Genomic DNA, 27,295 nt, shown 5'->3' with positions numbered 1-27,295 from the left:
GGAGCACTCTAAGTTGTACACAGGACGAGTGTTTCTTGGTACGACTAAAATAAACAAATGACACACCAGAGGAGACAGTGAGAAGCTCACTAGACTGTAAAGCTAGATCTTAAAGAGGCCCTATTGTGCTTTTTGGGGTTTTCCCTTTCTTGTCGTGTGTTATAGGTGTTTGTGTGTAAACGGTCTGCAAAGTCTGAAATCCCAAAGATCCTTCCAGAGAGAGTTCTACAAGACAACTATGAAACTGCAGGGCCAAAACCGACTAAACGATGTCTTTCCTTCAAAAGTGACCATCAGCAAATAATGTATAACTGATTATCATGTAGCATTTCCAGCAGATAAGGTAATGGTATCTCATTAATCATCTTTCAAAAGTTACAAGCTTTTACTTAGTTTGTTCTGAGATAAAAAAACAGTGCCCTTTCTCTTGTTTTGTGCCATAAAAGACTCACATGGCAGAGCACAAAAGGCAGTTTAGTCGTCTATATGGTACGACATCAAAGTTTTCTTCCAGTGAGATGTAACCTGGACGGCAGACTCCACCATAATGTGTGTGAACAATATGTTAAGCTTCTTCTCAATTGTGCACAGGAACATGATACCTCAAGGGGCAATTTCTTGGACCAGTTTGCATGATATTCCTCTGAAAAGAACCATATGAAACAGCGGGGCTTGTTTGGCAGTGTTTTGCTTTTGCAATCTCACAACTCCTTTGGGATGTTTTCTCAACAATGAAGGAAAAAGAGAGCAGTTTGAAATAGAGACGGCTGAAAAGTAAACATTAATTTCCGCAGCCAGAATATCTGTGCCTGGTGCAGATTAAACCTCTCCTCCAGTGAGAAAGCAACAGTGTTGAGTTACTTTTAGTGTGTATTAATGTGTTTTCGTGTGTGTGGGAGAGAGCCAAAGCCAGTGGGTGGATGATCTAATTGTGCACTTCTGAGTCTTCAAGACATAAATGGCCATCCCCTTGTGTATTTGTGTGTGTGCATTACAGTGACCCCTGTGTCCACTAATGTCCTCTCTAATGTGGTTTGTCACAGGCCAGAGGCAAGGCATGGATAGGATCCCCGCACATCTGCCATGGTGTGTTAGCTTTACAACTTCCCATTTATGTATTTGTCTCAATCAGTGTAAACCCTGGTGATAGGATACTCACTGTGGGCCAAAAACTTTCACAACATCTCCCACACAACTGCTCTTTGTCTAATCTTGGAACAGTAAGAGGAAAATAGAAAACTAAAAGAATAGTTGAGTAAATTGGATTTTTGTTGTTGTTGTATTACAGATGTTCCCATACATAAGAAACATACAGTACACTAAGAAGAGTAGAGATGTGCTTCTCGCATGTACAGTTGACACAAATGCAGATGGAAATAGGCTTTAAGGTCAAATCTGGGATAATAATATTAATATAAATAAAGATCAAATTGCATTGGAATTTAAATATTCAATAAAAAAAACGGCACACTTGTAGAATGTATATAGGATGTTATATTGTATATGCATTAAATACTCAATATAAATGTATCTTTCAACCAATGATTTGTATTTATTTACTGTTCCTGTTTTTATTTGTATTATATTTATTGTATTTTAGTAGTTAATAAGCCAGACGTATCCTTTTTCTCCTGCTAAATACGAGCAGTAGCGAGCCTCAAATCAACCGTTGACCTCCATCCTGAACGTGGACAATTTTGCATTATGAATTCAAATCAAGAAAGATAATTCCTACATCCTGACACTTTGCTCAGGGTCTGTGGAGATGTATTTATGTGTGTCTTCATAAAGAATATCAAAAAGGAAACTGAATGTTCATATCTTGTTGTTGAAAAAGGAGCCCAAAGGAATAAGGTGCAATCGTGCGTTTGATTTGATCGAGCTACTGAATGTGGCTCTGTTTCACATCCGAGTGCATGCGGCCCTCACAGACGTAATATAAACAATGAGAGTTAATACCTGTTAGTGTTACCTCGATGAATGATCAAATCTGGTGAGCAAATATACCCTCTCATACTTGCACAACTCGTTAAAATAAGCTGTGGTTTTGCAGTTATTGTGCATTTAGCTTGGTGCTCCCCCATCAGTGTGTGAGTCCCGTTCAGTGCTGAGGGTTAGGGAATTATTTATTTGGAATTCCAGGTCAGGGCTTCACACAGGGGCCCCGGGGCTCCTGCTGAAAGAGGGGCTGCTGCTACTGACTGAGTGACCCTCCAGCTTCCTCTCCTCTCCCACAGATCCCTTTTCTGCCTGCTTTGATTTCTCCTCACAGAGGCTTACTCCTGTCCAATCTTCACTTTTATTTCCAGACTTTTATCAGAAGCATCCAAGCTATATTTTCTTCATTACTTTTTCATCGGCGGATAAATGAGGGCGTCAAAATCAGTGTCCTCTTTCAAACTGCTGATCAAAACTCAGTGTTTTATGTAGTTTCCTCTTATTGTCTACCGCTAAACCCAATATACATCCTAAAAAACTGTCTCCAGAGGATACATCTTGATGTATTGGAGGCCATACAACAAATCTAATTGACCTGGAATAACTAAGAAAGCTTCCCTCCTTTCAGCTCATTCACACTGTATGATCCTATGAACTGTTTTCCGTTCCAAAAATAACTTTCTCTACATGAAGGTAGAGGGAACTATAGACAACTGGACACAACTACCACAATCAATCAAGTGTAACTGCCGTTGAGTTCCCACGATGACACACATTGTTTTTACTTCAGTGAGAGCCCCCTTCTTCCCAGCCTCTTATCTCCTCTCCTCCCTTCAGTCAGGAGTCACCACTATCTGCTGGGAGCAAAGAATTGTCTAACGCTGAATTCAAATTGGACTTGTCTTTGGGACTCTTTCCAAAGCAACACTGATTTGTAACTCAATTGCGCAACGAAGCACAACATGAACGTTGGCGTTCAGTTTCCTTTAAGGGTCAGGAGGTCAGTACAGTGTAAGGATTAGAAGTGAAGTCATGTTAAGGCAGTGACACCGATGCAGAAACACTATACTCTGAACATCTGTTCGGCATTGCTCAGACAAATGACGGACACACTCTTCTGATTCCCGTCAAAGGCCTCTCTTTGTGACCGCCTCTATGAAAGCAAACCCATGTCACATAAATATGACTCCTTGCCCCTGAAGAGTGAAGTGTTTTAAACCGGGGGACCTCTCACCCCGCGGCAGTGAGGGAGCAACACAGAAAGAGACAGCAGGCATTTTAGACCCAGCCGGAGCTCTGCGGCTATAAATAGAAACATATCTCAGCGGAGGAACACTCAAGTTCCACAAGCTAGACAGGGAGAGTCATATCGGTTGCAGGTGTGTGTGTGTGTGTGTGTGTGTGTGTGTGTGTGTGTGTGTGTGTGTGTGTGTGTGTGTGTGTGTGTGTGTGTGTGTGTGTGTGTGTGTGTGTAGCTCATGCAATATAACTCCAGGTCAAAAGTGATGTGTGTTTAATTAAAGTTAGAGTAACATCAGACTGTATCCACTTATCAGACAGTCATTGTAATGAAAATGCTGAATGGGAATTAGTATCACAATGTGTTACTGCCATCTAGTGGCCGTTTAGAAAATAGCCCTTTGTGACTTTCCATCTCACACGTTGACCAATATGACAAACAAACAAGGAACTGATTTGCTATATAAGTTACTGTATACATTTAGAAGTATACATCTAGTTAACAGTGCATTTAGTCACAACACTTTTATTGCATGACTCTCAGTTTGCCTTTCCAAATATGTACTTTTTCCCAAAATCCTATGCAAAGTGCCATTTTTGTACACCAATAAGCATTTCAATTTTCCAGTTTAGGCAATACATTATCTAACCTTTTAAATACTTGATCTTATCGACATTTTAAATCCTTTTTTATTTGATGGGTGTAAGTTAATGGCAAAACATTTAAAACAGTAATTTTGAGTTATATTGAAGCCATTGGATATCACCATGATTGTGTCTTTGTATATACTCCATTACACTGATGCTTCCCTTCAATCTTTGGCAAAAACATATCCATAATATAACTTTGAAGCTTCTAATCAAGGCTGGGAGTTTCAGGTAGAACCAGATAGAGGCTAGCTATACATCTCCATTCACCTCTGCAATTCTTATATGTTTTACCATCATCCAAATGCACATGGCTTTTCTCTAGAAGTGCAGAACAACTCATTGCAAGTAGTTGTTTTTACCACAAGAGGGTGCCAGTAGGCTTCTAATACATATTCCTGGAGTTGGCCGGACTTTGGGAACATTCAGCACTATCTGAAGGCACAAATAATGGATCACAGTGTGAGTGTGGGTGGGCTGCATTGCGGTTTGTCACAGCTGCGCACATCTGTCTCCACAGCCTCTCTGTGTCATAAGTATCTTACAAAAACATTACACAAGCTGATAGCAGCTGCAGGCAAAACATGTTTCACAGCGCTGGGGCCAAATCAAAATGCATTGGACAGGGAGGGAAAACCCAACAGTGGGATCCTAGTCCCTGAAATGTATTAAAACACATTTCAGACAATTATAAATAAACCTCACTAGACCTTCACTTAACAATCAGTGCACAGATACCCTCTCTCCTTACAGTGAACACCAATAAAACCTTCTGGTGAATTGTTATTATTATTATCGCACACTTGCAAAGTATTCTCATGCCGTAGGAAATGTTTGTACTGTCACCAACACCCATGGACACACACACACACACACACACACACACACACACACACACACACACACACACACACACACACACACACACACACACACACACACACACACACACACACACACACACACACACACACACACACACACACACACACAAACATAACAATGTGTGTTTGTACTGCCTTAGTAGGGAACAGCGTCACTTCCAAGCAGAGATCATATTCTCTCCTGCAGAGTACCTTCCCAGAACATTTGTTGTGTGTGTGTGTGTGTGTGTGTGTGTGTGAGCATAGGATATTCGTTTTTGAGAACCAGTAATCCCCCCCCCCCCACTAATAAAAACAGTATATTTGCCCTACTTTTTGGACTTAGACTGGGAAAACAATGTTTTCTTTTTCAAGAGGAGGAGTCTGCCTTTGGGCTTCAAGCTATTTATTTTACTTTTTCTAATAAATACATTTCCCTTTTGCCACTCTTAATGCATGATTGATTGAAAACAAGAGCAAATCAGCCTTAATGCCAGCTCAGGAAGGGTTTTACATTTCTGGACACCTGGCCTCAATAGGTCTTTCCTGGAAAGATTCCATCAGTGCAGGAAGTGATGCGTTGTACTTTTCTAGCAGCGGTTTGTTTGCAATAAACAGAAGAAGAAGCAGGTGGTGGACTTGATGGCCAACATGGCTTAAGAAAACTGATACAAAGTCTACTGTGTCTCCTTTTATATATCGCAGCAGATTCTTTAAAGAAATGTGTATCAAGTCTATTTAAATCATCGCTTTGGCTATTTTATAATCCTGTTGTCACCGTGCATCATCTTTCAGCCTCATTACTCAGGCACTCAGCTGAATAGAAAGCAGATGCTTTGTCTATTAGAATGTATTATCTGTTATTCCCTCTCAGACACTTTAAATCAACAACATAGGGGGATTGGATGTAGCAGCCCAGGTGTGAATTAGCATGCAGGGATTCACTCAATGAGATCCTTCAACACAAGCCGGGGATGAAGAGAGACTAATTGACTCAAACAGGAGAAATGTATGGCTGTCTTTTCCAAACTGTAGGTGACTATGGAGATGCCTGTGCTTAATGCGGTTCACAAAGAGGTGTGTCAGTCTGGTTTCCCGCTGCGAGCTGAAATATGCCTTAATTTGACCTAATTGGAGGACGTTTGCAGTCGCAGAGCTGGCTGCCAGGTTTTAAAGAAGAGAGCGTGGTAAACGGAGAGCTTGGTTGGAGCAGAGATATGAAAAGGAGAGTATGAAGAGAGTAAGAGAAGGGGAGCAAGTGGCGGGAGGGAAAGAGCCGTGGAGAAATGGGGTAAAAACATTCACAAACACACACACCTGGGTTGGATTAGCTCGGGCTAGCAGGGAGGCTGCGTGTTAATGGAGATTTAATAGGCTCCGAAATGACTTACCGCAGTGCAACATGTGTGTGTGTGTGTAGATGTGCAGTATGTGTGTAGATTGAATTTATGTTGTGAACTTTTACCTGTATGTTCTTGTGCCAATTTTGCCTTATGAAGTTATGCATTCTATATTATCTGCTGCTGACAGCGAAGACAGGCTGCTATTGAAAAGTCAACATGCTGGAAAATCATAACTCTACAAAATATATGTTTGGATTTGGTTCAGTGAGTGCGTTTCAAAGGATTTAGTTGGAAATCTACACTGGATTTAAGGATGCTGGTAAACTGTATAATTCATGTGGTGTTTCAAGCCTTTTTTACATAAACACATGAAACACATTTGTATAATTCTGCATGGCTAGAAAGCAATTGTTGGATATTGAAGATTTGCGATGCTTAATCCTACCTCAACTTCTTATGTTTATATAATATCAATTATAATATTACATTCATTGATTTCCTGAATTCAACCCTGCAGACTCCCCTGTCCCCTGTGACTGTGAGGTTCTGTCTGTTGCCATGGCGACAGTGATGTAAACACGGCGCTGACCGTGGCTGTAGGAGCGAGAACAAAGACAGCATCCTTCTCAAACGTAAGCATCAGGAGATAGTTTATATGTTCAAAGGCTCTGACGCAGTTAGCGCTAGTTCTCGGCAATGGAAGAAACAAGAAGAAGAACCTCAACTGAAATGATAAATAGCAGTACAGATGTTGAGAGTTACAACATGCCATCTACATGAGACATAAACTCACCTAACATTTGGCCGCATAATGAGACATTATGCATAGGTGTGGAAGAGGATTTGTGTGCATAAGTTGTGATCACAATGTCACAATACATCCTTGAAACGTATTTCTTAAAAGCTGTGGAAAAGTATTGCGGGAAAAAAGCCTTAAAACGTCACTATTAATGCAGGATTTCTTTAATATAGTGAAATGGAGAGATAATACCTTTTTCATACAAACACACACGAAGAACAAAAGGAGTGTGCATGAGGCTAAACATCAGCTGGACAGGTTGGAACAGGCAACCACTTACTTCATGGTTAAAGTGACCTAAGGGAATAGCTAGTGCTAAGGTGTGTGTGTCTGTGTGTGTGTGTCTAGCATGATATGAGGTGGTGGGAGTGTGGGCGGAGCCAACAGGGGAGTCGAGCTTGGATTCCAGCTGCATTCCAGAGACAGAAACAGAGAAGGGATGGATCTGTTGACCCCCACCTCCTGTCTTTACTCTACTTATTCTTCTCATCCAACACACACACACACACACACACACACACACACACACACACACACACACACACACACACACACACACACACACACACACACACACACACACACACACACACACACACACACACACACACACACACGAAAATAGAAGAGCATAAAGCCTTGCATTTTTTAAGCCTGTTTCCAAGGAACAGATTCGTCTCCATGCATATCTTTACAATGTAATTCTAAAATACACTTGTTGCATTTTGGGATGATTCCACAGTTCATCCCATATTATCAGTGCGACGGGGGAAGAAAATCCTTGCTGTCACTTGAGAACAGAGCATTCTTAGACGGCTGCTGTGTTTATACTGCAGACTAAATATTTACACCCTGAACTGAGGCCGCTCAGTTTGACTGTGATAAAGGTTTGATATGCTTTAGGCCAGGTGACTTGCATACTGCAGAGATCACACACAGCCACACATACACTGTGTATACAGCTATGCTAACACACTGAACATAGTGTCTGTGGATGCACATGCACAAAGGCATGCACTCACTGTATGCATACATAAATACACGTGTGCATTCTTGTAAAGGGAATCTTAAACACACACAGTGATAAACATAGATGAAGGGTATGTCCAAGCAGTGTCACTTGTGCTCGTTTGTTATGGTTAAGGGTTCAAATTAGTTCACAGTCCATAGGAGGCCTGACCAAAGTCACACTGACGGATTAACGCTGACATACACTACATCAGCTGCTCTCCATTGTGCAAATACAAGAAACAATTAAGAGCGAGGCGAGGTGAGACGGGGTAAAGTGTGGGACGGACTGTACCAAAATACAACCACAAAAGGGAGAAAGTGATGAGTCTAAACAGAGAATAAGAGAACAAGAAGAGTTGGAAGATATGTCAACCTTTTTTTATCGTTTTAAGTACAGACACCTATTTATTTTACTTGCGGCCAGAAACACCTGAATAATCATGTGCATTTGAATTGGAAACAGGTAAAGTATTGTTGCTGATTATCACAGCAAACAAGCAGAATAATGAAGGCAGTTGAGTGTGTTATACTCAGCCACTCATATGTCCTCGCCTCAGGTGCTTGAGGGATTTTATTAAACTGGATTTGCATAAGACAAAGCGCTGGCAACGCTCAGCAAACTCATTTCCATGTGAGCAGGCGATTGGATGAGCATCACCTATCAGCAAACTGTCCACAATATGTCACTGATGGCTATAGCTGTTGGCAAGGAATGAAATGTGATCGCGTTATACGATGATTACATTAAGTCCTGAGGTTAAATGGCTGGATCAATTGTTAGAGGTCCCAGTGACACTCCTTGCAAGGAACTTTCTGAGACAGTCTAAACAAAAATACATTTCTACACCTATCTACTCCAAGTAACCTATTTCTTTTGCAAACCTTACTCCAAATTGCAGCCAGAAACACAACAAATGTCACCCCTCTACTTTGAAATATCCACAATGCTCTTGCAAAACATATTTCTCTAATGCCTCAGTTCATAATGTTTTTTAGTAGTGCACATTTTCCATTAATGACATCCCTGAAAACTATACGACACACAATGAACATTGAGCTTTTCGGGCCCCTGGGGGCACAGTTGTTAATGTTACGTAATGCCAGGGCCAACATCTTGGACTTGGAATACTTAAAACCAAAAGAAAACTCTAGTTTGTTAGAGTTTATATAGTTAAAATACTCATAAAGTCAAACTCGGAGCATAATGTGAGTCCCAGAGTGGCTGTTAATCTCAAACATCCATGATGGCAGATTCACACACACACCAACGCCTGTGTGAGATACACACAAAGTGTTTGGATAAACGTGCCGAGAGAGAGAGATGCTATCCTTCAGTTTGAGGAGGCCGAGCCAACACACCGACGTCACATCACTCAGTGGACATTTTATTCTATTATTCAAGCTCAAGATTCACTCAACACAGAGAGAGAGAGAGAGAGAGAGAGACCTCAACGGTTGTTCCTTCAGTTTACTGAGGAGTTAGTCTAAAGCCTGCACGTCAGGCAGAACTGTGGGAGGGGACACAAGAGAGAAGACACAGTTTTTGTGTTGATTTTCATAGTGTGCATCTCTTCATGTGCTGCCACTTTGTATTAAAGGGGCCCTATTATGCTTGTTGGGGTCTTGCCTCTCCTGTAGTGTGTTGTATAGGTTTTAGTGCATGTAAATGGTCTGCAAAGGCTCACTGTGGGAAAACCTTTTTTAGTTTGCAAGAGAGAGAAAATAAAGGAGTAACCGTTGGTTTCACTGCGTTATTTTGGATCACACATTAAATACATTTTAGGCATAAGAATACTTTCATCAGAAACATACAGATGTTATTTTTCCACAATATGTATAGTTCCATTTCTAGATTTGGAGTTCATCAATGATGTTGTGTTTTGTCCCTAAGCTCCTGCTGATCTCACCTTGCTCTCTGTTTCCCATAATTCTTTGTGGTGCTATGGCAACAAGAAAAGGCTATTTTCTGCTGCCAGTACGCAGCATTATAATACAGAAATCTCCTCAATTATTTTGACCACGGCCTTTTTCAATGTTTTCTCTACAGTTTGATGTGGACATATTTGTGAACGGCTGAATTTTTATAAAACTACAATAGTTAGAACCATATTCGTCAGACTTGACGTTGCACTAATATTTGAAAACATTTTAATGACATAATTGATGGTTTCTGAGGGATTACTGGGTTTAAATGATATCATAACATATGCTCACATGTGGGCATGCACACACTATCACGGAAATACACACGATCTTGTTATTGTGCTGTCCGATACAGCTGGTGAGCTGTATCGAACAGACACCATGGCAACTGTTGTGGCAGAAAACATTAAGGAGGCGTGGGAGGTAGAGGACACTGTGTGTGTGTGTGTGTGTGTGTGTGTGTGTGTGTGTGTGTGTGTGTGTGTGTGTGTGTGTGTGTGTGTGTGTGTGTATGTGTGTATGTGTGTGTGTGTGTGTGTGTGTGTTTTAAGGTGGAGGAGCTGGAGCTGAACGACAAGGTATCTGTACATGAAACAGACCTTATTATATAAGGGTACTTAATTTCCCAGGATTCACATCATTCATGTTCAAATGCTTTAATTGTAATTGATAAATTAAATAACAAGAATCAAAATAAATGAAAAAAACAAGATACAAATAAATTGTAATATAAATGACTGAAAACAATAATAAAAAAAAACATTTAGCATGAAATAATACATAATTCTTAAAATTATAAATAAATGTAAAATTATGAATAAATACAAAGAAAAATTCAGAAGTAAATGTTTTAAATATACACTGTGAAATGGATAGATAAAAAAAAAAAGCCAGAAAATGATCAGAGACCTTCTCTTGCTTAGTTTCAGTCTTTAAAGCGATTCTTCGGAGGAAAGCTGCCAGCCGACCAGTCATCCAAACAAGCTGACAGAGCGGCAGCGGGAAGATGGAGTGAGAGGGGCGGGAGGTCAGATCACCACATGGATGGCGAGACGGACAGATGAGGCCAGACATATAAACATACACAGATGAGTGGAAAAACACATAGGCGGTCTTCACGAACAACTTTTTTTTCTCACTTTGAGATGACGTCACTAAAAGTCTGGTGATGAAAACACAAAGGCTCTGAGGTATGCACGCTGACAGAAACACATGTTGGTACTGGTCACGGTAGGAGGCGTGTGGTGCAGTGGGTTGTGCGTTGGTGTTCGGATCAGGGGGTCACAGGTTCAAACCCCACTGTATTGAGAATGTAACTCGCTTTGGATAAAAGCGTCTAACAAGTGACATGTAATGTAATGTCTTGGGGGTAGAACATGTCAGACTAGTTTCATATTTGAAAACATATATATCATGCTCTGATTAAGACCAAGACTACTACCTGCCTTTGTTTGGAAAATAAACACGTTTCTCCATCTACTTAAAAAGCTATTCATCTGACGTCAACCTGAAAGAGCTTTCTCATTTGGTGCATTCAAACCAACGACAGGAAATGACCCAAAACAGAAACAAAAGCATTCGTATAAGATGAATGACTGTTGACATTTGATAGCGAGCGGTGCCTCATGTTTGGAGAGCTTGGTGTAACAAAATGGGCAATCAACAGGCAATAAGAACCTTTGTATAAGACTTTGCAAAATGTTTCAGATTCCTACGCCACATATCTTGGTTTCAATCAATTTCTCCTCAACAGTTACGGAAATAGATGATGTGAGATTACTCCGTGGACAAATGACAGCTTGTCCTCGCAGTTTGAGGCAGACTTGTTGTTTCTTCTTCACATGCTTCCTAAAATGAGAGGATTTCTAAATTCAGTTTCAATCAATTCTTCCAATCCCATGTGGCACAGTCGGTTTTAGATATTTGTCCTTTGGATGTTGATGTTGATTTGGCATTACGATGGTTCTCCAAACGTATCATTTTACAAAAGGAGCCTCATGAGACTGAGTTTAACAAAAACAAACTATGTTGTCCACGTACGAGTAAAACTAACCTGTGACACTCATCAGACTCGTCACTCAGCTGCCCTATTTCTTGTGCAAACCCTATTTATCCAAATTGCAACCAGAAACTCAACAAATTGCCGCTTCTTACTTAGAAAAATCCACATTCCTCCTGCAAACACAATTCTCTATCATGCAAAGTCAGATCAGGTCCAAGCATTTTTACTTCGCACACGCTTTAATGGAGGTGGTATGGAGATGAAAGCCATATAGGCGAGCTGGAAGACTACACAAAATTCTTCACTTCCACCCCCCCTGTCCCTCTCTCCCCTCCTCTCTGTCTATTGGCCCTCAGGACAGAGTATGGAGATTTAGGACAACTGGGTTGGCCTGTTGATAGAAGCGCCCAGATTGAATCCAGACCAGCGCTGTCGTCACGTTGTGTGTGTGAGTGTGTGTGTCGTGTGGATGAGCAGCTCCTCTAAAAAAAATAAGATTTTCCGTCGGTCTTCTCTGGAGGTAGATTGAAAGACATAATTCCTTCATTTAGTTGTTTGTGTGTCTTCTGTGTTTACCTCCCAAGTGAAGGAGTGCAGCGCGCACACACACACACACACACACACACACACACACACACACACACACACACACACACACACACACACACACACACACACACACACACACACACACACACACACACACACACACACACACACACACACACACACACACACACACACACACACACACACACACACACACACACACACACACACACACACACACACACACGCTCACATTCCCCAGTTGTAAGGTCATCCCCCAGAGCTGCTTTGTGCAGCTCCTGCTGTAAATTCGTTTATGTGTGCCCAGTTTTTACCATTCCTCCCCACCCTCTCCCCTTTCGCTCATTTTCTTCCTCTTATCCCCATTCTACACGGTGTGTTGTGAAACCAAGGTCAAAGTTCATCGTCTGACGAGAGAGTAAAACACAAACACTACGAGCTACCAAGGAAAACACTCCGTAGTTTCACTCATTTCTCCTCTTCATCAAGTGCACAGTTGTCATTTACTTATGTTGACTTTAGCATTATTAGCATAATTAGCCTAATTGGGCCCCTTTAATGAACTCTGACTTCATGCGAACTCGTGAATGTGATGCAACACATGCAAACACTTCAATCTGGGCCTTGCGACCTGTATTTTATGAGTGTTTATTAAACAGATCGAAAGGCCTCACAGGATTTCTCTCTGTCATTTACTGGATCGTCTTAAAGCACTTTAACAGAATACTTTCCGCACGATGGAGTGATTTCACAACTCAGGCATCCGGCCTCTGCAGGAGGGTGCTGCGCCTCCCGACGGGACGATGTAAACATGAGCAGCCCGCCTGCATTAAAAAGCGTGTTAACAGTAAAATAATTGTACACATTGTTTTAAACATGAGGTTATTAAGGATCACAGAGAGAAAAAGAAGATTTAAATCGCTGTAATTACTCATCACTTTCTCTTTTGTTGCCTAAACTCCATGACACTTCTCCTCCAGATCAACACTATAATAGCAGAGATGTGATACATCAGCACAAACAGGCCACGCCAAATTCAACAGTGGAAAATCCTGCGTGCTTTGAAATTGATATATGATCACAAGGGGGCCTCATTTCAGCATCATTTTAACAAATTCAAGATGATATGAGAAGCGATGGCCAGATGAAGGGACGTGGAGATTCAGACCGTTTGGCTTTAAAACCATTCAATTGTGTTGTAACGTGCAGCAGGGGCGGACTGGCCATTGGGAATACCGGTAGGCCAATAAAATGTTTTGCCTAAATCCTACCGGCCCACATTTGTAAGTGTTCCGGCCCAGCCCAGCCCAGTGGGTTAGGTTGTAACGGAATACATGTAATGTATGGAAGCAAACAAGAGACAGAAGTATTTGAATTGTATTAGACACCGAATTTATAGCATTGAAAATAATTACTTTGAAAATCATGTATCTAAATGTTTTTGCTCCGAATTTACCTATGTGAAATAAAAATGTAAAAATTCAAGTGAAAAAATTCGAATGTTCAAATTCAGATCCCAAAAATTCGACGTCAAAAAATTCGATGTATAAAATTCGATGTCCAAAATTGCGATGCAGCATCATCCGGGCTACACAGACAGGATAAGCAATCGAGCCCTAATGCAACTCCGACTTCTGGCCTATCAGAGCACGGCTTTGTCAGTCATGCGATCACAACAACCCGGGAGAAAAATGACGGAGAACAGCGGGGCTCGCCGCTCGGGTAAGTAGTCAGTTTGTGCTCTTTATTTTACAAGCAGTGAGGGCTCGACAGCATTTGTATCTTACATTAGCTAGCTAAATGAGGGAAGTAGCCTTGTCCCTTGCTGTTAGCAAGCTCCGTTACCATTAATTGAAGTGAATCACAACGTGTGTGTGTGTGTGGGTTGGTTGGTTGGTTGGGGGTGACGGTTTGCAAAGTAACGTAACGATCACTTCGGTTAGATAAGTCAAGTAGACCATGCTACACTATACGAAATACTCTCTTACAAAAGCCCTGCATTTAAACATGTTAATGTTACTTTAGTAAAAGTATGCTAGTATAATTAGGAAAGTGTTGTTTAAGTAGACGCAAGTTATACTATTATATTATATCATTTGATTTATTGTTATTACCGATGCACGAGTTGACTTAACTGTTGTAGTTGGAGCTCATTTTGAACAATGAGCTAACTAATTATTACTTTCATAATGGTGTAATGTGCCAACTATTTTCTACATTAATAGATGAAGGTCTGGTTTGTTCAAACTCTCAAAATAGTAGGACCAGAGCCCTAGAGACTCTAGGGCTCTGAGTAGGACATGCTGTCATAATTACCCAGAGTCCGAAGTGACACCTTTACAATGTTAAAACTGTTAGATAAATGTAGTGACGTAAAAACTAAAGTATTCAAGATAGTGTAGTGGAAAAGAGATGTTTTTTTTTTTTTTAAATGTTACCAAAACAAAATCTCTTGTTTTGGACTGACAGTAATAATTCAAGAAATAGTAGATAAATAAATACACACACATCAATTTGTTGTGGATGGAACACAACAAATGGTGCTCTTACCTGTGATGCCTCCTCCAAACATTATAACCAGACTGTATCATTCAAACTATAAGTAACAGTTCTAGCTACTTGACTTCAGACAAACAATTCAAAAGACAAAATCAACACAATTTATTGAAAGACCAATCTTTATTTCTCTCCTTTTGTTTGTGTTATTAAACCTTGTCAATCTAAAAAACTGAGCAACTCAACAGTTAACTTTATATTTCTTATTGTCCAAAGCATCTATTACACTATTTGTTCCCCTCTCATATTCACAGGATGGATGATTAGAGACTTTGGGGCAAACCTCAGCTTTATGAACGTCCTGTCTGTTGCGTTGGCCAGAGAGGGCTGAGGGTCTTTCCCTGCGAGGAGTCCTCCTCGCAGGGAAAGACCCTGCAGGCCTGAGGGAGGAGGACCAGACCTGATGGAGGAGGACCTGCACCACCTACAGAACTTAGCCCATGCTGGGCATAGCTGTTACCACCTGCACAGGCCTAGCCTGTCAATTAACAGATTAACATTGAGTGTAACTTATGTATATTATTTCGTTTTTATTTAAAAAAAAATGGTGATGGTTCATGCTTGATAACTTTTAGTTCACATTTCAATAAATTGTATTTGCACTCCTTTTGTCCGTTATTCTTGCTGAAAATGTTAGATTACACATTCACATCTGAATGAAGATTGGCACCATTTATTTATGACGTTGCAAACTCTGCGGTACAAGGCACAAGTGATGTGAAGCTCAAAGTGAGGCAAATGCATTTGATCAGCTGACTTTTTTTTTGCCAAACTTTATAGGCCTGACAATAATCACACTGTCTCTGAGGTGCAACGTAAAACACAAAACAACACAAATGAAGTTCCTGTTAGACTACAAAACTATTCAGTGTGCAGGTCTTTGTGTTACAATACAAGTGTCTCTTAGTGAATGTCCTGTACTGCTCTTAAATCTCATCACATCAGCTTCTCCTTTCCCTCTTGGATGTTCTTCTGGACCCTCAGAGAAAGAGAACATGGTGAAGCAGTCCAGTCTCTCAGGCATGTCCTTTCCTAACAGAAATATCAAAAAACATATTATTGCAGAGCAAGTGTGTTATTTAAGAAAGGTGTGTTTGTTTGTTCATAAATATAATGATTTTTTTTATTTTAATGTGTTTTTTTAAATCCAACAGTGTACTACAAAGATAATCAGATTATGAATAAACCGTTCTAAATTCATCAACATTGAAATAAATGTATTATTAAAATAATATTTAACTGTTACCAAAACTTAGTGCAACTGTAGAAGCTTGCTCTGTCCGGTTGTCTCACTGAAAGACAAAGGGTCGCAGCTCTCACTATGTTCAATAATATTTGCCTTAAATACATTGAAATGTGAAAGTTGAACAAAAAAGTGATGTTGCTTGGTAAAATGTAAATGTAACCTTTTGCTAAGAAAGTCCACTCAACATCACTGATGTGTAGGTGATCTAGTATTCACTCAGTCATGTTTAATGGCATGTATATCAGTGTATTCGAGTCATTACTTTATGCATTCTTTGTAAAGCATGAAAAAGGTGTACCTTGAAATCCGTGCTGAAGTTCTCTGCTGCTAGGACTCCAGATCTGTCTCTCCTCCTCTGGTCCAGGTCTGTCTCTCCTCCTCTGGTCCAGATCTGTCTCTCCTCCTCTGGTCCAGCCTGTCTGGATCACCTTAAGGACATTTTGAACAAACAGATGTAAAGTTACATGCGTGGGTTACAGACTTCTTTACATGCAAACTACTTTTTATCTTCTTTTAAAAACAGGTCATAATCTTATTGTTATACTTAAGAAATTGCTGGATATCACAGTCCTTATACTGTATCAGTTTGATTGAGTATTCATGTGTAGGTCCTTTTTATTTTACTGTTACTTTGGATGAGGTTTTCATGAGTCAGTCAAATTAATTTGTTTTCAAATGCCATATTCATATGTATCACACACGTAGGGGTAAGACACAAACCTATTGAACAAATGCAATGCAATGGATAAGCTTAATTTCCACTGAAGTCACAGATAACGTCATATATAATATTTAAACAAATCATTTCCTTGTCACTAAAGCATTGACTACGCTATTCATCGTCCTTAAATGCAGGAATTAAGTTACATGTTCTGTTCTACAGCCACGATAAGGCTGTTTCTCAAGTGTGATGATAATACAATTAAAAGAGGCATTGGTAATAATATTAACAATGTTTGGGTCGTTCGTCGGATAGACGGTTAGCTGCAATAAATAACTCCAGTTCAACAAACCATATTACAATATCTAAGGGAGCGTTATTTCTGGACCATCTTGAAATGTGACGTTCATATTTTATATACACTAAGCCTCTCTTCAACAATACGTTGAAGTTAGCTAGTCTATTTTATGCTATAGTAGAGCATAGCGAATTTAAATGAACCTTAACAATGCATACAGTAACCTAAATAGCAAACTAACTATCTAACGTACAAGGATGACCTTATTTTAGCAACCTCGCACAGAAGCCTTTTAGTATACAGTAGCATCCCACTTAATGTTTTACACTCTTGGATGCTACGCATAGCATCGTTAGCACAGATGGAGCTACGATTGCTCAAATGCTAACCCAACTCTAAACATTCATTAACGTTAGCTTAATAAAAACACCAGTAACATAACATAAAGTACGCAGGGTTGACTTACCGAAGAAACTGCATTCATGGACGGTCTGTTTCAACCGCAGATAAATCCTATATTTGCAGGACGAATAGTCCACCAGGAGCCAACACAACAAACACGGCCGAGTTCAAGTAGTGTTCTCCTCATGAGCTGAGCCGCTGTAGCATCACGGAGCTAACGGAGCTAGGAGCAGCAGTCCCGTTGTCATGAAGGGGGAATCTAACTATATACAGAATATGTTTTTGTAGATCCAGGCTAGAAACATGTTCATTTTCTTATGTTAAGTTGGACATTTTAACATAGGGTCTACGGGAATTGCTCCCATCTGCATCCATCGCCTATAGTTTTCAGCATTGGGCTTCACCGCACTGTCCCGGGGTTTGCCGCTTGGCTCTGATAGGCCAGAAGTCGGTTTGATTGCATTAGGGCTCGATTGCTTATCCTGTCTGAGTAGCCCGGATGAGGCTGCATCGCAATTTTTGACGTCGAATTTTACACACCGAATTTTTTGACATCGAATTTTAAACACCAAAATATTTGACGTCGAATTTTTTTCACTTGGATTTTTGGGATCTGAATTTGAACATTCGAATTTTTACATTTTTATTTCACATAGATAAATTCGGAGCAAAACAAATTCAGATTCATGATTTTCAAAGTAATTATTTTCAATGCTATAAATTCGGTGTCTAATACAATTCGAATACTTCTGTCTCTTGTTTGCTTCCATAGTAACGGCGTTACGTAATCAGAATACACAAATCAAGTAACTGTATTCAGCTCGCGTTACATTTGAAAAATGAGTAATCTGATTACAGTTACTTTCGTAAACCTGAAGTGAATACATTTTGGAGTTATTGGAATTATTGGTGGAAAGATTTCCTCACAGCCGAATCATCACAGCGCACAAAAACCGCGCAGATGGACCAAAAAGGGGAACGTTTGAAAAAAATGTGCGGGTCCGCTCAGTGAAACAATAACAACGTAACATGGAGGAACAAAAGTCTGCGTTTAAATCGTGTGTGTGTGTGTGTGTGTGTAGAGGTGTGTGTGGTTACAACACATTAGCCACACCGCTCTTTAGCCTTTCTAATGATTCTGAAGGTAAACACAGTGAAGGCGGTGCGTGAAAGGCACTGCGCGCTCCTCTTCTCAGAGGCTGAGTTAACCCTCCAGCTGCCTCCTGGTGCTGCAGAGATTTCATGAAGTGAAGGAGGTGTTCCTTCTATAAAACAGCTGCGGGCAGCAGATACTGTGAGAGTCACAGACATGAATACATAGATCAAGGCAGACTGGTGCACACACTCTCCTGTTTTGCCAATCCGGTGCTTAAACAAATATAGCTCTAAACCCCTGGCCGACATGTCCTTAAAATGAAGTCCGAGTTCGACATTTTAATTCATGTCCTGCCAACACTGGCAGGACAGAAGGCGACACGCCCTTTCTAAGCCATGTCCTCACATCCCAAGCTGCATCCCCAAAAAGTGTATTATGTTGTTACAACAGGGTTCAGGGGGAGTGGCTGTACGGCTGTACCCGTAAGATAGAAAAGGGGGAAGTGATGTCTGACTCAGAGGTCGCGCGGCTGTGGAGAAGAACGTGTTGCCCACATTCTGTTACTGAGTTTAGGCTAGTTAGCTAGCAGGTTTATTGTTTTGGGTGCAGTCACTTTTGCCTCCACTTGCTGTTCAAATAAATGTTGAAAGAAAAAGTTAATCTGTTTACAGTTCTGTTTTATATGGGTGTTGAAGAAGAAGAAGAAGAATTGGGAGGGATGAAACCCTCTTTAATGGTCACACATGCAGAGCACACAGCACACACAGTGAAATGTGTTCTCTGCTTTTAACCCATCCTAGTACCAGGAGTCTAGTACTAGGAGCAGTGGGCAGCTATTGTACAGCGCCCGCGGAGCAATGGGAGTGAGGGGGGAAGGGGGATGTCTGGTGCCTTGCTCAAGGGCACCACGGCAGGAGGTGAACTGGGACCTCTCCAAGTAGAAGTCCACACTCCAAATAGGTCTGGTCGGGGACTTGAACCGGCGACCCTACGGCTCACAGTCCAAGCCCCTACTGACTGCCATAGATTTAGTCCCTAATTTTGCTCTCAAAATGGACCAGATTGATGCATTTAACTTCAACATTTAAAAAAATATCTTCCCGGGGGAGCTTGCCCCCGGACCCCCCTAGAGGAGGTGAGGTCCACCACCTGCCCACACCCCCTGTTAAATTGTCTCACCCACATTGAGGATGCTTCCTACGCCCATGTTTTATTCCATGTGTCAAGTCAGGCAAATTGGGTCAACATTTTATTGCATCAATGATCTGTTAACATTAAAATCACTAAATATATGCCGTAACTATTTTGCTCTAGGCAACTCAAGGGCTCAGGTAATGTGATTACTATATGAATAATGGTCCAAAATAACATCAAATGCATAGGGTTTTTTGTTAAGTAACATACAACATTCTTCGCAAACTGAACTCTTTCTCTGTCAGGCCTTTCATTCTTTGTCGTTTTTACCAAGCATTCATTGAGAGCCTTATTTGTTTTTCTTTTATCTGCTGGTTCCATAGCCTTACATTGAAAGACAGGAACAGCCTGAACAGCATTGTTAAAACCTGCTCCAAGATCATCGGCGTGAAACAGAGAGACTTAAATTCCTTCTGTAACCAACAGATTCTGCGGAAAGCAGAGAGCATTCTGAACTCTCCAGGTTATGTTCTTTCACATGAATTTCGTCTGTTGCCATCAGGGCGAAGATATGCTCTACCTGCTCAAAGGACTAATCGCTTTTCTAAATCATTCATCCCTTCTGCACTCAAACTTTTAAATTCTTGAAAAGGCTTTTAACTTGATTATTTATTTATTTATTTATTATTGTGATGCTTTGAACTATTTATAGTGTAAATTAGAATTATTCACATCTGTGCTCCCGGGTGTATCTGTGTGTTTTTCTTCTTGTATGTTCCTGCCTGTGTACATGACATAAGCTGCTGCTCATAACCAATTGCCCCTTGCGGCAGTTGTTGATTGATACTTTCGTCGCCGGCCGGCCGATACATGCCGCGCATTAAGTGGGCCTGTCTGTCAATTAATCCCCGGGCCACTTTTTCCCCCCGGTCCGCCCCTGACGTGCAGTAGTAGCTCGTACCGGCCAACATGCGTGTAGAAACACATGTCTTCTTCTCCTCTCCTCCCTCCTCTCCTTCTCCAGCAGCCTCCCACTCCCATTGGCTCTGTGTATTCAAATCAAATCAAATCAAGTTTGTTCAGCACAGATTGTTCAGAATATCAGTATGAGACAAATTGTGTGTGTCAGCCATGGTCCTACTGCTGGGACAATTGAAACTCCATTTGAAGAAACAAAGGGTCTCCAACAGGACCATAAAACACAGCTTCCAACCTCACGACTGCACTTCAGTCACTGTTTTTGCTGAAAAATCATACATTCCTGTTTCTCCTTCCTTTCATATTCCCTCCATTCTGTCCCCAAGGGAGGGGCTATATTAAAATCACATGTGCGTTTTATAGGACTATTTTATTCCAGGAAGCATCAACAAGATCATTATTTCACTTGACAATAGTTAATCAGTTTTATTTGTGTTTTTTTGCTGCTATTTTAAACTAAATGCGTCAGCAACTTGGCTAGGATCAGTAAAGTCAAGCTTAGAGGTTAGATTGGAAGTGCATGATTATGTCCGGTGGCCAACAGGAGCAACAACTATGCAAATTAAAAACACACATGTGCCGAAACTCATGCAAATAAAGAAACATCTTCACCATCTTGACAACACATGTGCAGGGTCTAGATACAGGGGTGCCCAACCAGTCGATCATGATCGACAGATTCCGAGTCGATCGCGAGATGTGTCTAAAAATAGAACAACAATATTCTGTTTTATCGTTAATGTCCTATAACATAATCTTCCTGTGCCAGAATAATGCAATTGAACGCATCAAAGCTTTGTGATTGGCCGGCGTGACCCCATGTGTCGGGGCGTGGCTGATGGGCACTGGGCACTAGATAGCTGACGTTGACAGTCCGCACACACACAAGACCGCAATTATGGCAGAAGCAAAAAAGCCCAAAATATATAATTTTCACTCCGAGTGGGAGGATGATTATTTTAGTATCTATTCCAATTCAAAGTCCATCTGTCTCATCTGCAATGCGAGCGTGGCTTTATCGAAGAAGGGTAATTTAGGAGCGGCATTTCAAAAGTGCAGTGCACAAACGCTACGAGACGGAATTCCCTCCTGATTCTGCCCTACGCTCCCAAAAGGGGAGGGGCCTGAAAGGACAGCTAAATGCACAGCAGTCAATTTTCACCAGGCCCAACAACAAGAGCAAGGCTGCTACCATACTGTAGAATCTTATCGTGTCAGTCACGTTCTTGCGAAACACATGAAGTCTTTCAAAGACGGCGAAGTTGTGAAAGAAGCATTCCTGGAGGCTGCCCACGCGCTTTTTGGGGACAGTAAAAATAACAGAAGCATTTCAACAGGTTTTTGATATAATAAAAACTCAAGTTAGATACCGTTATTAATCAGCTGTAAGTTTTAGTTTGTTTGAATTTATTAATTATAATTATTGTACAAAATGGTATAAGAATGCAAACATTAAGATCTGTTCTGTTTAAATTGATTATAGTCTATTATCAATTCAGGTTAAGAAACTAGTGTTGCTTGCATTCTATTTTAAAAGGCATTTCTTTTTATACTCTACTAAAATGCAACAAACAAAGGTTTGATTCTATTAATTTTGTCTTTTTTTATTGCACTTTAGCAGCAGATTCCTGTGTAGCTTCAGATCTGAGTTGTCATATTAGTAAGCCTAATTTATACTTTTGTAGCAACACTATTTTTATATAATGGCAAAGAAAGGGTTCAGAGTATTTCCTTTTTTCCCTGTGTCATATGTGGCAGCACTGTTCAATGTTTCTTGAAAACATTACCCACTGTTGTGTGACGTGTGAATAAACTCCAACTCTGTATCAACAACACTGTTGTGTAACTTCAGTTGAATACTTGTATGTGTGTGTAGATTAGAAAGAGGTAAGATAAAGGATCTGCAGTATTTTATGTAGTATTAATCGTACAAAGGTCAGTTTTATACAAGTAGAAGTGTGTATTTACCTGGTAGTAGGCTGTCAGTAATGGCTACACCTCTCTATTTGGACTGGTAGATCTCAGCAGACTGGCAACTTTAAAAGTAGCTCTCGGTTCAAAAAAGGTTGGGCACCCCTGGTCTAGAACAACCTTCATCAACTTCACAACACATGCACAGTTAATTATGAAACAAACTAACTCGGTTTTCTGCATTATCAGGGTCACAAATAAACAATTACCTCACATCAGTAGCAATTTAATCCCAAATAAAATGCATGCAGCTGAAGAGAGCAACATAAAGGGTTATTGGCTCCACCTTCTGTCCTTATTTCCTTCACTCTAAAGACAAGCAACTTTATACAACACCTCGAATGTTTGACCAACCTCATTTAGATCTGATAAGCAGCGAGCCATTCAAAGAGCTATTCTCTGTAAGAACAGGTTTTTTTTGTCTTGGGTAACTTTATAACACTGCATGTTTGTGATGATGCCTGTGTGAGATACACACAGCTACTAAACTGTAATGGAAACGCAGCATAAAGTGAGCCTGGCCTAACTATACCGTAGGAAGCCGAGCGAGGCCCTGCAGTGGAAATGCGCCTGGTTTATTGCTGAGCCTGTGCTCCGTTCGTTATCTCGAGATTTCACAGTAAAGTAAGTGTTCCTCTTAAGTTCCCAGCATTCTTCAAATGGCTACGAAGCTCTGATAAGCAGGGAGCAATTCAATGTCCCTTTTCTTACACGTATTGACTCAAATGTACTGTTCAATTAGAGAAAAGAGGGTGGTTAGTTTGTGTTTTTCTCAATAAACACACTCCTGCATGGCAAAGCAAATCTCACTAAGTGTGTGAATGAGTATTGTTCAGCCACTGATAACATCGTGTTGTGCTCTTTTTTTGTTTTTGCATGCTTCTGTTTTTAGATGCAGATTTCCCAATGCTGGTTCCACATTTAAGCATCACACAAACCCAGACATCCCTCCCCCTGCTGAAATCTTCCAGTGGTGGACATGGCCTTTTATTTTGTCATATAAAGCTATGACTTGCAGATCAGAATAACATGTAATTCCCTCGTCACACACAACAAAAGCAGTTGTAGCTCTTTGCCATAAACCATACAAAAATCCAGAACATCCTTATATGGAGTTTACAGAGACAATCTTATCAACTGTCTAGGCAGCTCCATTGGTGGTTCACTGGTATGAAAACATGTGAGTTGATAATCAAAATCTTCTTCCATTAGTCCTCCTCCTCTAGTGCCACTACCCTCCCCCTCTGCCTCTCTGATATTCAGTGCTAAATAGCTTAAATATGCTGCCAAAATGAAAAAAGAAAATGCATAATACATGTAGGAATGTTGGGATGATTCAAACAACTGTTGGAAATAATTACAAGATATCTCATGTAGGCCACAATCCATGACATTATAAAAAAGAAACACAACATTTGGATCATGGTTAAATGTCACTACTTGTGATTCAAAAATATAAATAATTACAATTACGTTTTTTTCTTACCCCATTTGTTTCAGTAATACAGTAGTTGCCATCTGATTTGTGCGTAAAGATAAAGATACAACCCTGACCAAATGCGGTTATATTTTGAAAATCTCTACCGGAAGTTCTAGCTCACACTGTCGCTGACCTGAGTCTCTCTGCCTCTTCTCGCTGGGCTCAGCATCTGTCTTCAGCCGAGTCCACGGAGCGCGCAGTATGGATCCGTTACCCATTACGCACTATGGTGTCCGTTCTGGCACAGTTGGTTTTCTGACACGCGCTTCTGACTCGTGTAAAGACGTCAGCTCTTAAAAAGCTGCAGCGACTTGCAGTGGGACAAAGATTTTCTTGAATGTAGAAGAGGGAGAAGAGGACACTTCTGTTTTTCTACGCTCCACTCAGCCGCGCTCACACTCTTTTTCGGACTTATTTTCTAACGGGATATCATTTGCTGCATCTCCATTTCTGGTCGTTTACTATATGTGGATACTTATCCGGCACCATGGGAGACTCCGTGTTCCTCGACAGGCAAAATTCCTATCTTGTAAGTACTCGGTTAATTGGCTATAAATACATTTAAAAGACCCTGACGTGTGACGATAACCCGGAGGGCTCACACCTTCTGTTGTATGCGAGTGCTCGTGTGTATCTGTGTGCGTGCTTGCGAGGAACAGAGTGAGAGATGTTTATCTACTGCATTAAAATGACTTTTTGCATATTGAATATCGATCTTAACACTTCAATTGTGCCTTTGCATAACTGTTTTGCATGGACTTGAGGATATGCAATAAATCACTTTAACTTTGAGGTTAAAAACAAATAAAACGTATGTCCCTGTTAAATATGAGTGACAGCAATTTTTTTAAAACTGAGTGAAGAAAAAGGGGCCTCTGCAAGCTTCCTGACATGTGGTGTATAGAGCATGCAAACACACAAGACCACATACGTTTCCTGACTCGAAGAGGGAACTTTTGCTCTGAAAACAGGTGTTGTTGCTCCGTGGTCACATGAGGGCAAAACACACAGATATGGGTCAAGGCCGAGAGGAGCGATGGGAACTGCACCTTCAAAATGAAGTCCTCAGCATTTTGGAGCTCATATTTGGCAGATTGCAGAACAGGTTCATTTCGAATGTGGGAATGGAGTTGTGTCGTGAATTTAAACAAGCACACATGCTAGTGTTTTATCATCCGCCCCCTCTTCCCTCCTTGTGTTTCCATCTCTCCCCCTTCTCCTCCTACCCGGTGGTGAGGAATCCTCTGCTGACTGCTCCAGCGGTCTGTCTCCTCTTTATGAGCAATGTTTCTGTGGCTGGAAGCCCTCATAAAGCTGCAAGCATTGATTGGAAAACAATACCATTTTCTTTGGCTCGGCTGGCAGCACGCTGTGGTCTGGGCTTTGTAGTGTGAAAGCAGCCGGCACACTATGCCCACAGTAACTGCATCAAACAATCTTCAGTTCACTAACCAAACTGTTCTTGATGCCCTCCTCCACTGCAGTGTATGTCATCCCTCTAAAGAAATGACGAATGGGCTCTTATTTGTTTATTCAAGTTCTGGTCTCCTTCTGCAAACTTGATAAACATATGATGGAAAATATACATGAGTCCTGTCAGAATGGGTAATCTGATTACACATAAACAAACGCAGGCTTCGGTGATTCCTGCCAGGACAGATACATATTTCAGATTCTAGGTTACCAGACTGCAGACACACAGGGATGGAGAGGACGGGGAGACAGAGCCAGGAAGAAGCGAGTGAGATGCGTAACATAATCTTACGCTTGCCACTACGTTAGCGTTTAATCCTCCCTTCGGGGTGGCCCCCCCCCCCATTTATTCCACTTGTCAAGTATTCTGCTTATGGCGTCAGAGCATTGTACTAATGGAGTATTGATTGATATCACATCTGCCTTCTTGGAAGGAATTTGTGTTCCAGTATTACGAGGATTACCCGAGTGATACGCAGGCAACTTTTTAAGTCAACGTAAGCAAGATTCATCTCATGCAGAGGTGTCGGAAAGAGGAACAAATCATAACATTACATTACATTGCATTTAGCTGACGCTTTTATCCAAAGCGACTTACAATAAGTACATTCGACCAACAAAATACAACTTGAAGAAAACAGAATCATATAAGTACATTAGGCTTCATAGAGCAAAAACATTTCAAGTGCTACTCAACTGGCTTTAGATAAGCCAGTCCTTTATTAGTATAAAAGTGCTTCGTTAATAGTTCTATCGCTTGAAGTGGAGTCGAAAGAGATGATTTTTCAGGTTGCGCCGGAAGATGTGCAAGCTATCTGCCGTCCTGATGTCAATGGGGAGCTCATTCCACCATCCTGGAGCCAGGACAGCAAACCCACGTGTTTTCGCCGATGGGAACTTGGGTCCCCCTCGCAGCGAGGGCGCAGCGAGTCGTTTGGCTGATGCAGAGCGTAGTGCACGCGCTGGGGTGTACGGTTTAACCATGTCCTGGATGTACGAAGGGCCAGATCCATTCGCAGCATGGTAAGGAAGTATCAGTGTCTTGAAGTGGATTCTAGCAGTTACCGGAAGCCAGTGAAGGGAGCGTAGGAGCGGAGTGGTGTGGGAAAATTTAGGAAGGTTGAAGACCAGACGAGCCGCTGCATTCTGGATGAGCTGCAGAGGTCGGATGGCACATGCAGGTAGACCAGCCAGGAGGGAGTTGCAGTAGTCTAGGCGTGAGATGACGAGAGCCTGGACCAGAACCTGAGTCGCTTTCTGTGTCAAATCATCACTAAATACCCTAACAGATCATTTCCTAAGTATACTTGTTACGTTTTTTTGCATGGAATGTTTTTGAGTTATGTGCACGTGCATTATATCACATAATGGCTTCATAGAAATGAACCACAAGGAAGTATTAAAAGACAGGAGTGTGATTTAAGTGCTAATCCTGGAGCCACCAAAACCTGAAGCTGTGGCCAGGAGTCAAATAAAGTGTTAGTCATACTTCCACACTTCAAAGAATTCCAATGAAGGAGTTATTTAGGAATCCAATGCTGCATGCTCATGCAGACTGTGCATTGACGAGTGAATCGAGTAAACGTTTAGTGTGAAAAGATTTGAGATTGATTTTTTGTAAGTGGCTAGATTTAAGAAGACAGAGAGAAACACAAAGGAAGTAT

At 41.1% G+C, this 27,295-nt stretch overlaps 1 protein-coding gene across 3 annotated transcripts in view; it reads left to right on the top strand.

Annotated features, from left to right (window-relative positions):
* The window catches only part of LOC117546710 (rho GTPase-activating protein 6-like), a 61,569-nt gene that overhangs the window by 6,213 nt on the left and 28,061 nt on the right, over positions 1-27,295 (top strand). Inside the window, exon 1 of one of the 3 annotated variants that reach the window (XM_034217053.1) lies at positions 24,298-24,687. The exons of the other annotated variants lie outside the window; for them this stretch is intronic. Within the exon in view, the coding sequence (XP_034072944.1) occupies positions 24,646-24,687 (42 nt within the window). The 5' untranslated portion in view covers positions 24,298-24,645. Of the gene's footprint in view, positions 1-24,297; positions 24,688-27,295 lie in introns of those variants that run through there. 3 annotated transcript variants of the gene reach the window in all.

This window comes from Gymnodraco acuticeps, unplaced genomic scaffold (assembly GCF_902827175.1).
Source record: "Gymnodraco acuticeps unplaced genomic scaffold, fGymAcu1.1, whole genome shotgun sequence".
NCBI classification, from domain to species: Eukaryota; Metazoa; Chordata; class Actinopteri; order Perciformes; family Bathydraconidae; genus Gymnodraco; species Gymnodraco acuticeps.
This window is presented reverse-complemented; position numbering and strand designations above follow the sequence as displayed.